The sequence below is a fragment of the Rhinoraja longicauda genome, chromosome 38, assembly GCF_053455715.1.
Source record: "Rhinoraja longicauda isolate Sanriku21f chromosome 38, sRhiLon1.1, whole genome shotgun sequence".
NCBI classification, from domain to species: domain Eukaryota; kingdom Metazoa; phylum Chordata; class Chondrichthyes; order Rajiformes; family Arhynchobatidae; genus Rhinoraja; species Rhinoraja longicauda.
The window spans coordinates 11554166-11567547 of NC_135990.1; the positions used below are offsets into that span (position 1 = coordinate 11554166).

A 13382-nucleotide genomic window follows, 5' to 3' on the forward strand; every position below is an offset into this window, starting at 1 on the left:
TTTATGACTTGGAACAATGCGGAACGGAGCCCGTCTCAACCTGGGGATTGCCTGCATTTTGTTTGGCATCTCTCTATTAAAATAATGCAAACTTCACCTTTACAATAGGAGCGTCTTTTCTGTGAATCAGGGAAAAAAAACAGTATCTTTGTGTGTGTGTGTGTGTACATGTGTATATATGTTGTGTATATATATATACACATACATACATGCATACCCACACACACCATGCACGCACCACACACACACACACCGCGCGCGCACACACACACACACATTTCTATACACATATTTTCTCCAGAGATGCTACCTAACCAGTTGAGTTACTCCATCATTTTGTGTCTATATATATCTTAATTGTAGGTCTTGTCAAGTCAAGTCAAGTCAATTTTATTTGTATAGCACATTTAAAAACAACCCACGTTGACCAAAGTGCTGTACATTTGATTAGGTTCCAATAGAAAAAAAAAATGAAAACATACAGTAGCACGCAAACAGTTCACAGCGCCTCCTCAATGAGCCTCAAACGCTAGGGAGTAGAAATATGTTTTGAGCCTGGACTTAAAGGAGTCGATGGAGGGGGCAGTTCTGATCGGGAGAGGGATGCTGTTCCACAGTCTAGGAGCTGCAACCGCAAAAGCGCGGTCACCCCTGAGTTTAAGCCTAGACCGCGGGATAGTGAATAGCCCCAAGTCGGCCGATCTGAGGGACCTGGAGTTAGAGAGGGGGGTTAGAAGATTTTTGATGTAGGGGGGGGTGTGTCCATTTAGGGCTTTATACGTGAATAGGAGGAGCTTGAAGTTGATTCTGTACCTTACAGGGAGCCAGTGGAGAGAGGCCAGAATCGGGGTGATGTGGTCCCTTTTACGGGTACCCGTCAGGAGTCTCGCTGCGGCGTTTTGGACCAGTTGCAGGCGGGACAGGGAAGATTGGCTGATCCCAGTGTATAGGGAGTTGCAGTAGTCTAGGCGGGAGGAAATGAAAGCGTGAATGATTTTTTCTGTGTCGTCGAATTTGAGGAAAGGTTTGATTTTAGCTATGGTTCGAAGTTGGAAGAAGCTGGCTTTTACCACAGCGTTGACTTGCTTATCAAATTTTAATGCAGAGTCAAATATCATGCCGAGGTTTTTGACATGCGGTTTGACTAGGCAGGATAGGCTTCCAAGACTGCCTGTTATCAATTTGATGGAGTCGGGGGGGCCGAATAGGATGACCTCAGACTTGCTCTCATTTAATTGGAGGAAGTTCTGTGCCATCCAACATTTTATGTCCTCAAGGCAGTGTGAGAGGCTGTTTAAATTTGACTGGTTGTTGGGTTTCAGGGGGAGGTAAAGCTGAGTGTCATCGGCATAGCAGTGGAAAGAAATGCCGTGCCTTTGAATGATTTGGCCAAGGGGGAGCATGTATAGAGAGAAGAGAATGGGGCCTAGGATGGAGCCTTGTGGAACTCCGCAGGAGAGGCTAGCTGGAGCAGAGGACTAACTGCCTATGTTGATGGCGAAACTCCTATCTTTGAGGTACGAAGCGAACCAGCTCAGGGCAGTGCCATCAATGCCAACCGCGTACCGGAGACGGTCAATAAGGATGGTGTGGTCCACTGTATCGAATGCTGCGCTGAGGTCGAGAAGGAGCAGGATTGCACAGTCGCCGGTGTCGATGGCGAGAAGCAGGTCGTTGTGTACCTTCAACAAGGCAGACTCTGTGCTGTGGTGGGCTCTGAAACCTGACTGGAAACTTTCCAGGATGGTGTTTTGGTGCAGGTAGGGCACTAATTGGTTAAGGATTGCCTTTTCAAGGACTTTTGACAGGAATGGCAGTTTGGAAATGGGTCTGTAGTTGCTAGGCAAGGTGGGGTCTAGGTTAGGTTTTTTCAGTAGGGGCTGGACCACCGCGTGCTTGAAACTGGTTGGAACAGTGCCAGTGGCCAGAGAACTGTTGATAATAGAGAGGATGCTGGGACCAGCTATTGCAATGACATCCTTCAGAAGGGCAGTGGGGGCAGGATCAAGGGGGCAGGTTGCAGGTTTCATAGTGGAGACAAGCTTTGCAAGGGAGGATAGAGTGACGGGTTGGAAGCAGTCCAATTTAGATGAACAGACTAGTGAGACAGCTAGGTCACGGGTGGGAGGGGAAATGTTCAGTCTAATATTCTCAACTTTGTTGGTGAAAAATTTAGCGAATTCTTCGCACTTAGCAGGGGACCCAACTAAGCTGGTACTGGGGGCGGGACATATGACAGAGGTAATTGTTCTAAATAGGACCTTGGAGTTATGAGAGTTTTTCGAAATAAGGTCGGAGAAGTATTGTGCTCTAGCAGACTTTACTGCTTCCTGGTATTTGAGAAGATTGTTTCTCAGAATTTCGAAGGAAATTTGAAGCTTGTCACATTTCCATCTCCTTTCTGATTTTCTGCACTCCCTTCTTAGGGCTTTGGTGGTGTCATTGAGCCACGGCCGACCTTTGGGCTTAGGCTTTTTCATTTTAAGGGGAGCGATAGAATCCAGGATGGAAGAGCAAGTGATATTAAATAAAGAGGCGAGATCCTCAGTGCTGAGATGGGGGGGAGAGGCCTCAATAGTGCAGATGTTGGGGGCAGCTGTGAGAGCCTCGGAGAATTTACTGGCAGTCAATGAATTTATGTCGCGGGAGTAGCGAACAGGGAGATGAGATTTTGCGGGAGATAAAGGCAGAGATGCATCAAAAATGATAGCGCTGTGGTCCGATAGACAGGCTTCAGTAGTTTCAATGTTGTTGATTGGGAATCCGGACGATAACACTAGGTCGAGAGTATGGCCTAACTTGTGAGTGGGTCCCGTGGTGTCGATGCTTACAATTTACATAATTAATGTTAGTAAACTGTTACTTACACTCTCACTAAAAAATTTCACACACAGATATGAATAAATACACTGCGACATTGAATGTAAGGAAAATAAAGTTCTCTTGAATAAATAAGAGTACTTGGTTAGGCCTGAAAGAAGGATGCTCCCATGTATTTTGCTCATGATGTACAGGAATCTTTTGCACTGAGTGAGTGCGTGTTCAACGGTAACCTAAATCAGCACAATCAGTAACCTAACGGTAACCTAAATCAGCTATATATTGGGTCTGATTCGTGGATGCAGCTTGGTTTCCCTCATCCGCACAATTATAGTTTATTTGGAACCAAGTAAGATGATTTGTGAAAATTATTTATAAAAAAGATTTAATTGGCTAAGTGTGTAGAAAAAAAACTGCAGATGCTGGTTAAAATCGAAGGTAGACGCAAATTGCTGGAGTAACTCAGCGGGTCGGGCAACATCTCAGGAGAGACGGAAACGCCACCCATTCCTTCTGACCCGCTGAGTTACTCCAGCATTTTATGTCTACCTTAGATTGAATTGGCTGTTGTTGCTGGATCGAAGGAGGCTGAGATGTGACCTAATAGAGGTATGTAAGATTATAAAGAGTATTGATAAGATAAATGGTCACTTTACAAAATGCTGGAGTAACCCAGCAGGTCAGGCAGCATCTCAGGAGAGAAGGAATGGGTGACGTTTCGGGTCGAGACCCTTCTTCAGACTGAAGAAAGGTCTCGACCCGAAACGTCACCCATTCCTTCTCCCCTGAGATGCTGGTACAAATCGAAGGTATTTATTTCAGCTGCCTGACCTGCTGAGTGAATAAATACCTTCAATTTGTACCAGCATCTGCAGTCATTTTCTTATACGGAAAAATGGTCACAATCCTTTTCCCAGCGTGGGGAGTCTAAAACTAGGAGGCAAAGATTTGAAGGGATCTGAGGGGCAGGTTTTTCCACACAAATGCAGTGCTTTTATTGAACAAGCTTCTTGGGTGTGGAATACAAAACTCTTCATATATTCATAAATTTTGCGTATGGGTTAGAATCTGCCTGAGCATATTTAGAATTTCCAGATGTTTCCTCGTGGCAAGGGAGAGGTGGTTGAAGCAGGTACAATTACAATGTTTGAAGATACACCTGGAAGGTCCATGGATAGAAAAGATTCAGAGCAAATGGGATTGGCACAGACAGGCATCTTGTTCAGCATGGACGGATTGGGCCGAAGAGGCCGATTCTAAGCGAGAGAGGTTTTTAAAAAAAATAATTAGATTTTAGAGATACAGCGCAGAAACAGGCCCTTTCGGCCCACTGGGTCCACGCCGCCCAGCGATCCCCGCATACTAACACTATCCTACACCCACTAGGGACAATTTTTACATTTACCCAGCCAATTGACCTACATACCTGTACGTCTTTGGAGTGTGGGAGGAAACCGAAGATCTCGGAGAAAACCCACGCAGGTCACGGGGAGAACGTACAAACTCCGTACAGACGGCGCCCGTGGTCAGGATCGAACCTGAATCTCCAGCTGCATTTGCTGTAAGGCAGCAACTCTGCTGCTGCGCCACCGTGCCGCGGTAGATTACCTCAGGAAGGAAGAAGGGTCTCGACCCGAAAAGGTCACCCATTCCGTCTCCCCTGAGATGCTGCCTGACCCGCTGAGTTACTCCAGCATTTTGTGTCTAGATCATAGTGGCCCATTGTTGGCTGGGGAAGATGTGCTAATGAGAGGGATGCAAGGATGCGAACAGTGGAACTAGTAGGATGACTATGGTGGGGGAGAGGAAAGGAAGCGGATGCTTGAAATTAGAGAAGTCAATGTTCATACTGCTGGGTTGTAAGAAAATAACTGCAGATGCTGGTACAAATCGAAAGTATTTATTTCACAAAATGCTGGAGTAACTCAGCAGGTCAGGCAGCATCTCAGGAGAGAAGGAATGGGTCGAGACGCCAGCATTTTGTGAAATAAATACCTGCTGGGTTGTAAGCTGCCCAAGCGAAACGGGTGCTGCACTGTAAGGAGTTTGTACGTTCTCCCCGTGACCTGCGTGGGTTTTCTCCGAGATCTTCGGTTTCCTCCCACACTCCAAAGACGTACAGGTATGTAGGTTAATTGGCTGGGTAAATGTAAAAATTGTCCCTAGTGGGTGTAGGATAGTGTTAATGTGCGGGGATCGCTGGGCGGCACGGACTTGGAGGGCCGAAAAGGCCTGTTTCCGGCTGTATATATATGATATGATATGATATGATATGAGGTGCTAATCCCCCAATTTGCGTGTGGCCTCACTCTGACAAGGGAGGAGGCCCAGGATAGAAAGGTCCTTGTGGGGATGGGCTGATGACATCGGGAAGGGTGGAGTCCGTAATGACCCATCATTGGCTGGGGAAGAAGATAGATGACCACAGGAATGGTGATACGACCGTGTGATGTGACAATGAGGAAATGGCATGTATTATTGCAATATTTTAAACTCTGCATTTCTTTGCTTCTCTTTTTCTCTCCAAGACGTGTCGTGTCTGCCAGATGATGCTGCCCAATAAATGTAGCTATGCTGCTCACCTCCGTATTCACACACACAAGTCCCCCTACTGCTGTCCGGAGTGCGGTGCAGTGTGCCGGTCAGCCTATTTCCAAACTCACGTCAAGGAGAACTGCCTACACTATGCACGGACGGTAGCGTATAGGTCAGTATGAAAAGGATGTTCCAGCTTTCAGAAATAGCTTTCCGGAAAAATAGCACTCAAATGACTACTCTGAAGACATAAATACTTCAAAAATGGAAATGAATGAATGAATACGTTTATTGGCCAAGTGCGCATACACAAGGAATGTGCCTTGGTGCTCCGCTCACAAATGACAACACAAACAATTAAGAATAAAGCATAACCACATCAAAACAGTAAGGATACAACGTTACGGTCTAAACGTGTGGGTGAAAATAAACCAGAGCAAAAAAGAGACTACAGACTTTGGTTATTGAGTAGAACTATCACTCTTGGAAAGAAGCTGTTTTTATGTCTGGCATTTAGAAATAAAGGAGAGTTTTACTCCCTGCAGATAGATTTTGTCTATAGATAGACTTTATCTCTACACTAAATCTAAAATGCTAGCTCTGAAAGCTTTTCCCTGTACCTTGGTACATGTGGCGACAATAATCTTACAAGCTATTTCCAGTATTTTTTTGGTTTCACCTCAGAGAAATGAATGTTACAGTGCACTAAAATTGTTGGAAATTTTGCTTTTCCGATTTCAAATATACTTTAGCACTAAGATCACTAATGTAAAACAAAAAATACACTGGAAAAAACAGTGAAAGAGGTAGCATTTTTCTCAACTAATGTGTTATAGCCAAGAATATTGTCTAAATCATCACGAGATCTGGGTATCCTAGTGCATCAGTCACTGAAAGGAAGCATGCAGGTACAGCAGGCAGTGAAGAAAGCCAATGGAATGTTGGCCTTCATAACAAGAGGAGTTGAGTATAGGAGCAAAGAGGTCCTTCTGCAGTTGTACAGGGCCCTAGTGAGACCGCAACTGGAGTACTGTGTGCAGTTTTGGTCTCTAAATTTGAGGAAGGATATTCTTGCTATTGAGGGCGTGCATCGTAGGTTTACTAGGTTAATTCCCGGAATAGCGGGACTGTCATATGTTGAAAGATTGGAGCGACTAGGCTTGTACACACTGGAATTTAGAAGGATGAGAGGGGATCTTATCGAAACGTATAAGATTATTAAGGGGTTGGACACGTTAGAGGCAGGAAACATGTTCCCAATGTTGGGGGAGTCCAGAACCAGGGGCCACAGTTTAAGCATAAGGGGTAGGCCATTTAGAACGGAGATGAAGAAAAACTTTTTCAGTCAGAGAGTTGTAAATCTGTGGAATTCTCTGCCTCAGAAGGCAGTGGAGGCCAATTCTCTGAATGCATTCAAGAGAGAGTTAGATAGAGCTCTTAAGGATAGCGGAGTCAGGGGGTATGGGGAGAAGGCAGGAACGGGGTACTGATTGAGAATGATCAGCCATGATCACATTGAATGGTGGTGCTGGCTCGAAGGGCCGAGTGGCCTACTCCTGCACCTATTGTCTACATTAAGTGATACTCCTTTTATCAGTGATTGGCAGATCTGATGTGAAAGTTAGTTGGGGTTTTGGAATCATTGGGCTCTGAATATCATTTATTTAAACAACCAGAGAAGTGTTAAAATAGGCACAGCACAATGGTGCAGCTAAATAGAGCTGCTGCCTCGTGATTCCAACAACCTGGGTTCGATCCTGACCTCTGGTCCTCTCTGTGTGGAATTTGCATGTTCTCCCTGTGATCCCAAGATGTCCGCAATGGAGATAAATTGGCCACTGTAACTTGCCCTGAGTGTGTAGGTAAGGGTTAAAATCTGGGGAGTTGATGGGAACTTGGTGGAAGAATAGAATGGGAACAGTGTAGGAACAGTGTGAATGGACATTGGTGGGCTGAAGGGCCTGTTTCCATGTTATGTGATTCTAAATAGAATATTACTGCTAATTCTTGGATGTGGATTACAAAAACTGTTAGATATTCTAGGAATTTTGCGTATTCATGTAGTTGGAATCCTTATGAGCACAATTATAGTTTCCAGCTGTTTCCTCATGGCAGAGAGGTTCACCTGAAAGGCATATTACAGCCAAATATTCTTGTCCCCTGCAATTGTAGAGACCTTTAAGGTCTTCAAAAGCCTTACATGGTGTTTTCAATCGTGCCATGTGGCAACAAGGGAGACATTGTACTAGATTCTGATTATTTCACGAAGAGCCAATAACCATCAAAGTGAAGTTAGTGTTTTATTTTGTTTGAATTTATGCTTGAGGAAATATTTGTGCCTTTTAGATTTTCCTCTTATTTTGCCTGTTTATTAAATATAATTATTAAATATTTTTCTCCCAAAGACCGCGTGGGTTTTCTTCACCCATTTTCCAAAGACGCACGGGTTGTTAGGTTAACTGGCTTCTGTAAATTGTCCCGAGTGTGCAGGATAAAACTAGCATATAGGTGATCACCACTGGTGAGCGCGAACTTGGAGGGCCGAAGGGCCTGTTTCCACGCTGTATCTCTCTAACCTCTATTTGAGTACAAACCATTTTTAAGATGTGTGGCTAAGCTGGGCTTCAAAAGAGCAGAGGGATGAAAAGTACCTGTTAGTGCCATCTATTTACCTCTAAAAGTTAGGGGGTTTTTTTAAACTTGAAATGGTCACAATGTTTTGTACGATGTTTCTTACATTTTCCTCTCTCCTTTGCCCAGATGTACGCATTGTGGAGGCATCTTTAGCGATACGAACACAATCAAGACTCACATCCAAGTTTCCCACTCTGAATCTTTCCACAAATGCACAATTTGTCCGATGGCCTTCAAGTCAGCCCAGAGCGCCAGCTCCCATTACAGCTCACAGCATCCCTCAACTAAACATCCGCCACCTGAGTAAGTTCAAGATACGTGCATGAACTTATCTGGATTAATAATAGGCCCATATGGAAATACAAGCTAATAATATTGTTTGCTTAGGAAGGAACTGCAGATGCTGGGTTACACCGAAGATAGACACAAAATGCTGGAGGGTGGCGAATCTGTGGAATTCATTGCCACAGATGGCTGTGGAGGCCAAGTCATTGGGTGTTTTTAAAGTGAAGATTGATAGTTTCTTGATTAGGAAGAGCGTCAAAGGTTACAGGGAGAAGGCAGGAGAATGGGGTTGAGAGGGAAAAATTGATCAGCCTTGATTGAACAACGGAGTAGACTTGTTGGGCCAATGAACTAATTGTGCTCCTGTCTTATGGTCTTTTATTTTCAATTTATTTGCTACACTTGGTAGAGGTACGATGGGGGATGGGAATCAGACACGTCGCAGGAAGAAGGCCAACAAATAGCAAAGATGTATCAGGGAATGATATAAGTAAGGACATTTAGAAGTGCACATCAGAGAGGTAAGACAATGTTGTGGGAAGATTTTAACCTGCACATAGACTGGGCGTATCAAATTAATCTACATTATGTAGAGGATGACTTCCAGCTTTCTCCCCCCCCCCCCCCCCCCCCCCATTCCAATCAGTCTGAAGAAAGTTCTGACGCAAAACGTCACCTTTCCATGTTCTCCAGAGATGCTGCCTGACCCGCTGAGTTACTCCAGCACTTTGTGTCCTTTTTTAACGAACCAGCATCAGCAGTACCTTGTGTCTGCAACTATAAACGTCACCCACTCCTCTCCGGAGATGCTGCGTGTCCCGCTGAGTTACTCCAGCTTTTTGTGTCTATCTTCGGGTTAAACCGGCATCTGCAGTTCCTTCCTACACCTATAATGTTGGATTTCTGGATCAATCTGTTGAAAAGCAGCTTATTTTCAGTTCTCATGCAGGACAACAAGAAAGTGCAAAGTAATATGGGAGAATTGTCACTGGAGTTAGACTTGGAAATGTAATACGGTGTTGCTTGGCCTCACACTTTTGGCTATGGTATCATTACTTTTCATTAGATCACAGGTTTAAAGTTCGTCAAAGCGTTTTTAACAAAGCATTAAAGTTCTCTGTCTTGGACAACAGCTCCATTTGCTTTGGAGTCTTTTTAAGAATTCATCATCTTGTGGCGGCTCCCAAGGGTCGGGCCATACCACTACCGACCCTTCGGCACGGGAATGGACTCGACCCGTCTAATAAACCATAACGCCCCCAAAATACCTGGCTCCTTGCCTTTATTTCGGGCCTCTACCGGGCCTCTACCGACGCGCCACAATCTTGTAATTACATTTGTTGTTAGGTTGTAATCACTGGCGGAATGCTAATATCAAATATTTCTCAATTTGCAGAGTTATCTTCAAGTGCTCAATGTGTGAAACTGTATTCAACCAGCAAGCCTTGCTACACAATCACTTCGAGCAGCACAAAAACAAATTAAGAATGTGTGTTTACAAGTGTCCAGTGTGCAAACTGGTGTACATGCACAAACAGTTGATGATGGAACACTTCAAGGTAAGTCCAGCGGTTTGCCTTTACTTGTAGCTGTCAACCAAATCGAGATTATCAACAGCCCAGATTAAACCCAAAGCATCGACTGTCCATTTCCCTCTTCCAGTGGTGCAGTGGTAGAATTCCTGCTTTTCAGCTCCAGAGACTTGAGTTTGACCCTGACTTTAGCTCCTGACTCCAGTATTTGCGCACTCTCGTATCAATAGTCAATAGTCGTTTATTTGTTACATACACATAAATGTGTAGTAAAATGAAACATTACCCGCAGTTGAACAATAAGACCAATAAGATTAATCAATAAAAATGCAATAACACATACAATCACAACTAACACCAAACAAAAAGAAACATCCATCACAGTGAGTCTCCTCCAGTCCCTCCTCACTGTGATGGAAGGCCAGAATGTCTTTTTCTCTTCCCTGCCGTCTTGTCCCGCGGTCAGGCTGTTGGAGTTGCCACGTCGGGGCGGTCGGGGCTCCCGATATTGAAGCCCCCGCTGGTCGGTGAAAAAAAATCCCGCGGCCTATTTCAGGCCGCGCCGGATGGTGAAAGGTCCGCGGAGGGCCGACCCAAGCCCCGCGATTCGGGGCGGGCGGACACGTTGCCTCTGCCGCAGCCGGAGCTCCCGATGTCGGCCCCCATCCAGGGGCCTGCGGGCTTCCGACGTCCACGCGGCCCGCGCCGGAGCCTCCGGAGACGAGTCGCAGCCGTTCCCGCAGCATTCGCAGGCAGCCAGCGCCGCAGGTGGTGAGTCCGGACCGCGGGCTCTGCGAACCAGAGACCCAGGTGGTCCCAGGTGCATGGCCGGTGGTAGGCCGCAACGGGAACGGAGACACCACACAGAACAAAGGTCGCGTCTCCGTTCTGGAGAGAGAATGTTACAGTTACAGTTCCCGTTCCCTCCCACCCCCCCACCCCCCAAAACATAACATACAACACTACATCATATTAACACTACAATTGAGACAAAAACAACAAAAAACACAAAAGACAGACGGACTGCAGGCAAGCCGCAGCTGCGACGGCAGCGCTGGCTCCTCCGTCTTATCCACGGGCCTTGTGGTTTGTGATGTACATGTGATAACGAAAGAAGAAAAATAACGAAGGTAACAGGCATGTTGTTACTTCTACTCATTTTGAGAATACCTTGTCATTTACAAAAGAGCTTCAGTTCGTTAAAGAGTAACCTGAAACCTTACAGTGATCAGGAAAGCATTTATAAGCAGTCATTAATATAACAGCTTTTTGAGAAGTGATAGGATGTTCAATATTTTGAGGGAAGATTGGGTGAGAGGAGTTCATTGTAAAATTGAATTAGCAGTTTTTTCATTTAGTTCTCAAGATATGGCTATTGCGAACAAGCATTATTGGCCCTGGCAGGAGTGGCCTGCTAAACCTTTTAAGAGTTAGATAATAGGCAATAGGTGCAGGAGGAGGCCATTCGGCCCTTCGAGCACCGCCATTCAATGTGATCATGGCTGATCATTCTCAATCAGTACCCCGTTCCTGCCTTCTCCCCATACCCCCTGATTCCGCTATCCTTAAGAGCTCTATCCAGAATAAAGGCAGAGAATTCCACAGATTCACAACTCTGACTGAAAATGTTTTTCCTCATCTCAGTTCTAAATGGCCTACCCCTTATTCTTAAAATGTGGCCCCTTGTTCTGGACTCCCCCAACAATGGGAACATGTTTCCTGCCTCTAACGTGTCCAACCCCTTAATAACCTTATACGTTTCGATAAGATCTCCTCTCATCCTTCTAAATTCCAGTGTATACAAGCCAAGTCGCTCCAGTCTTTCAACATATGACAGTCCCGCCATTCCGGGAATTAACCTAGTAAACCTACGCTGCACGCCCTCAATAGCAAGAGTTGACTGCATTGCTGTGATTCTGAAGTCCGTGATGCTTTACCTGCCTCATCAATCTATGTGCAGTTTGCGCATTAGGCACAAATATATTTTCCAAAAGCAGAATATCGGTTACACCATAATATCATCTAACTTTGTATATCTTATTAGCTAGCAACTTTGTAAGAAAATAACTGCAGATGCTGGTACAAATCGAAGGTATTTATTCACAAAATGCTGGAGTAACTCAGCAGGTCAGGAAGCATCTTAGGTGCTCCTGAGATGCTGCCTGACCTGCTGAGTTACTCCAGCATTTTGTGAATAAACAACTTTGTATATCATTTGTATAGGGCCCTGGTAAGACCACATCTGGAGTATTGTATACAGTTTTGGTCTCCTAATTTGAGGAAGGACATCCTTGTAATTGAGGCAGTGCAGCATAGGTTCACGAGATTGATCCCTGGGATGGCGGGACTGTCATATGGGGAAAGATTGAAAAGACTAGGCTTGTATTCACTGGAGTTTAGAAGGATGAGAGGGGATCTTCTAGAGACATATAAAATTATAAAAGGACTGGACAACCTAGATGCAGGAAAAATGTTCCCAATGTTGGGTGAGTCCAGAACCAGGGGCCACAGTCTTAGAATAAATGGGAGGCCATTTAAAACTGAGGTGAGATGGAACTTTTTCACCCAGAGAGTTGTGAATTCTCTGCCACAGAGGGCAGTGGAGACCAAATGTTTCTATGTTTCTATGTTTACACGTGACAATAAACCAAACTGAAATGGAACAGTTCATTGTTTCTATAAATTCATGGGGTCAAAAACCTGAATGCCAGATCTTTGAGAGAGGAGGTTGTTTGCCCTTGAATCTGTTTTAGAGTTTAGAGATACAGTGTGGCAACTGGCCCTTCAGCCCACCGAATCCACGCCCACTATCGATCACCCACACGCTATTCTATGTTATGCCACAGTCACAAGAGGGACGTACAAATTCTGCACAGACAGCAGGCAAGGTCAGAATCCTACCCTGGTCTCCAGCACTGTGAGGCAGCAGTTCTACTACTGTGGCAGTGCTGCCCTCCTTGTTATTAAATTTTACTCTGGCCACGGTTTCCTGTCTCAAAAACATTATCAGCCACACATGCCTTTGAAGTCCAATTTGGACCCCCATCATGAACAACCCTGCTCTGGCCTGAGGCTCTGGAATAGTTTCTGTTCCTTATCCTCTCAGCAAGGTCCCAGTTCCCATGCAAACCGACATCATTGATGCAACAAGGCCTGCCCACGTCTTGCATGGGTTTGCCAACGTTACAAAGAAGCATACTTCTACTTGCATTTGCATTCCCTCCGCTACCCACCACTCCCACCCAGCATTTGAAATAGCACAAACGCGGAATAGTGCAACTTCTCACACATATCCTGTTCGATTTCACACATTAATGGGATCATGTATGCAATTCTTTGATGACTTTTTCACATTTGCCAACACTCTTTTCAGGTATGGAACTCTCCCAAGTGATGACATCAACGGTGTCCTTAAATCCATCATCGAACAAATAGACAATAGACAATAAGTGCGGGAGTAGGCCATTCGGCCCTTCAAGCCAGCACCGCCATTCAATGTAATCATGGAATGGCGGTGCTGGCGCGAAGGGCCGAATGGCCTACTCCCGCACCTATTGTCTATTGTTTATTTGTTCT

At 45.2% G+C, this 13382-nt stretch overlaps 1 protein-coding gene across 2 annotated transcripts in view; it reads left to right on the forward strand.

Annotated features, from left to right (window-relative positions):
• znf592 (zinc finger protein 592) overlaps positions 1-13382 on the forward strand; it is a 150074-nt gene that overhangs the window by 89737 nt on the left and 46955 nt on the right. For both annotated transcript variants that reach the window (XM_078429703.1, XM_078429704.1), the window contains exons 4-6: positions 5349-5527; positions 8116-8292; positions 9671-9833. In XM_078429703.1, coding sequence (XP_078285829.1) covers positions 5349-5527; positions 8116-8292; positions 9671-9833 — 519 coding nt within the window. The remainder of the gene's footprint in view (positions 1-5348; positions 5528-8115; positions 8293-9670; positions 9834-13382) is intronic.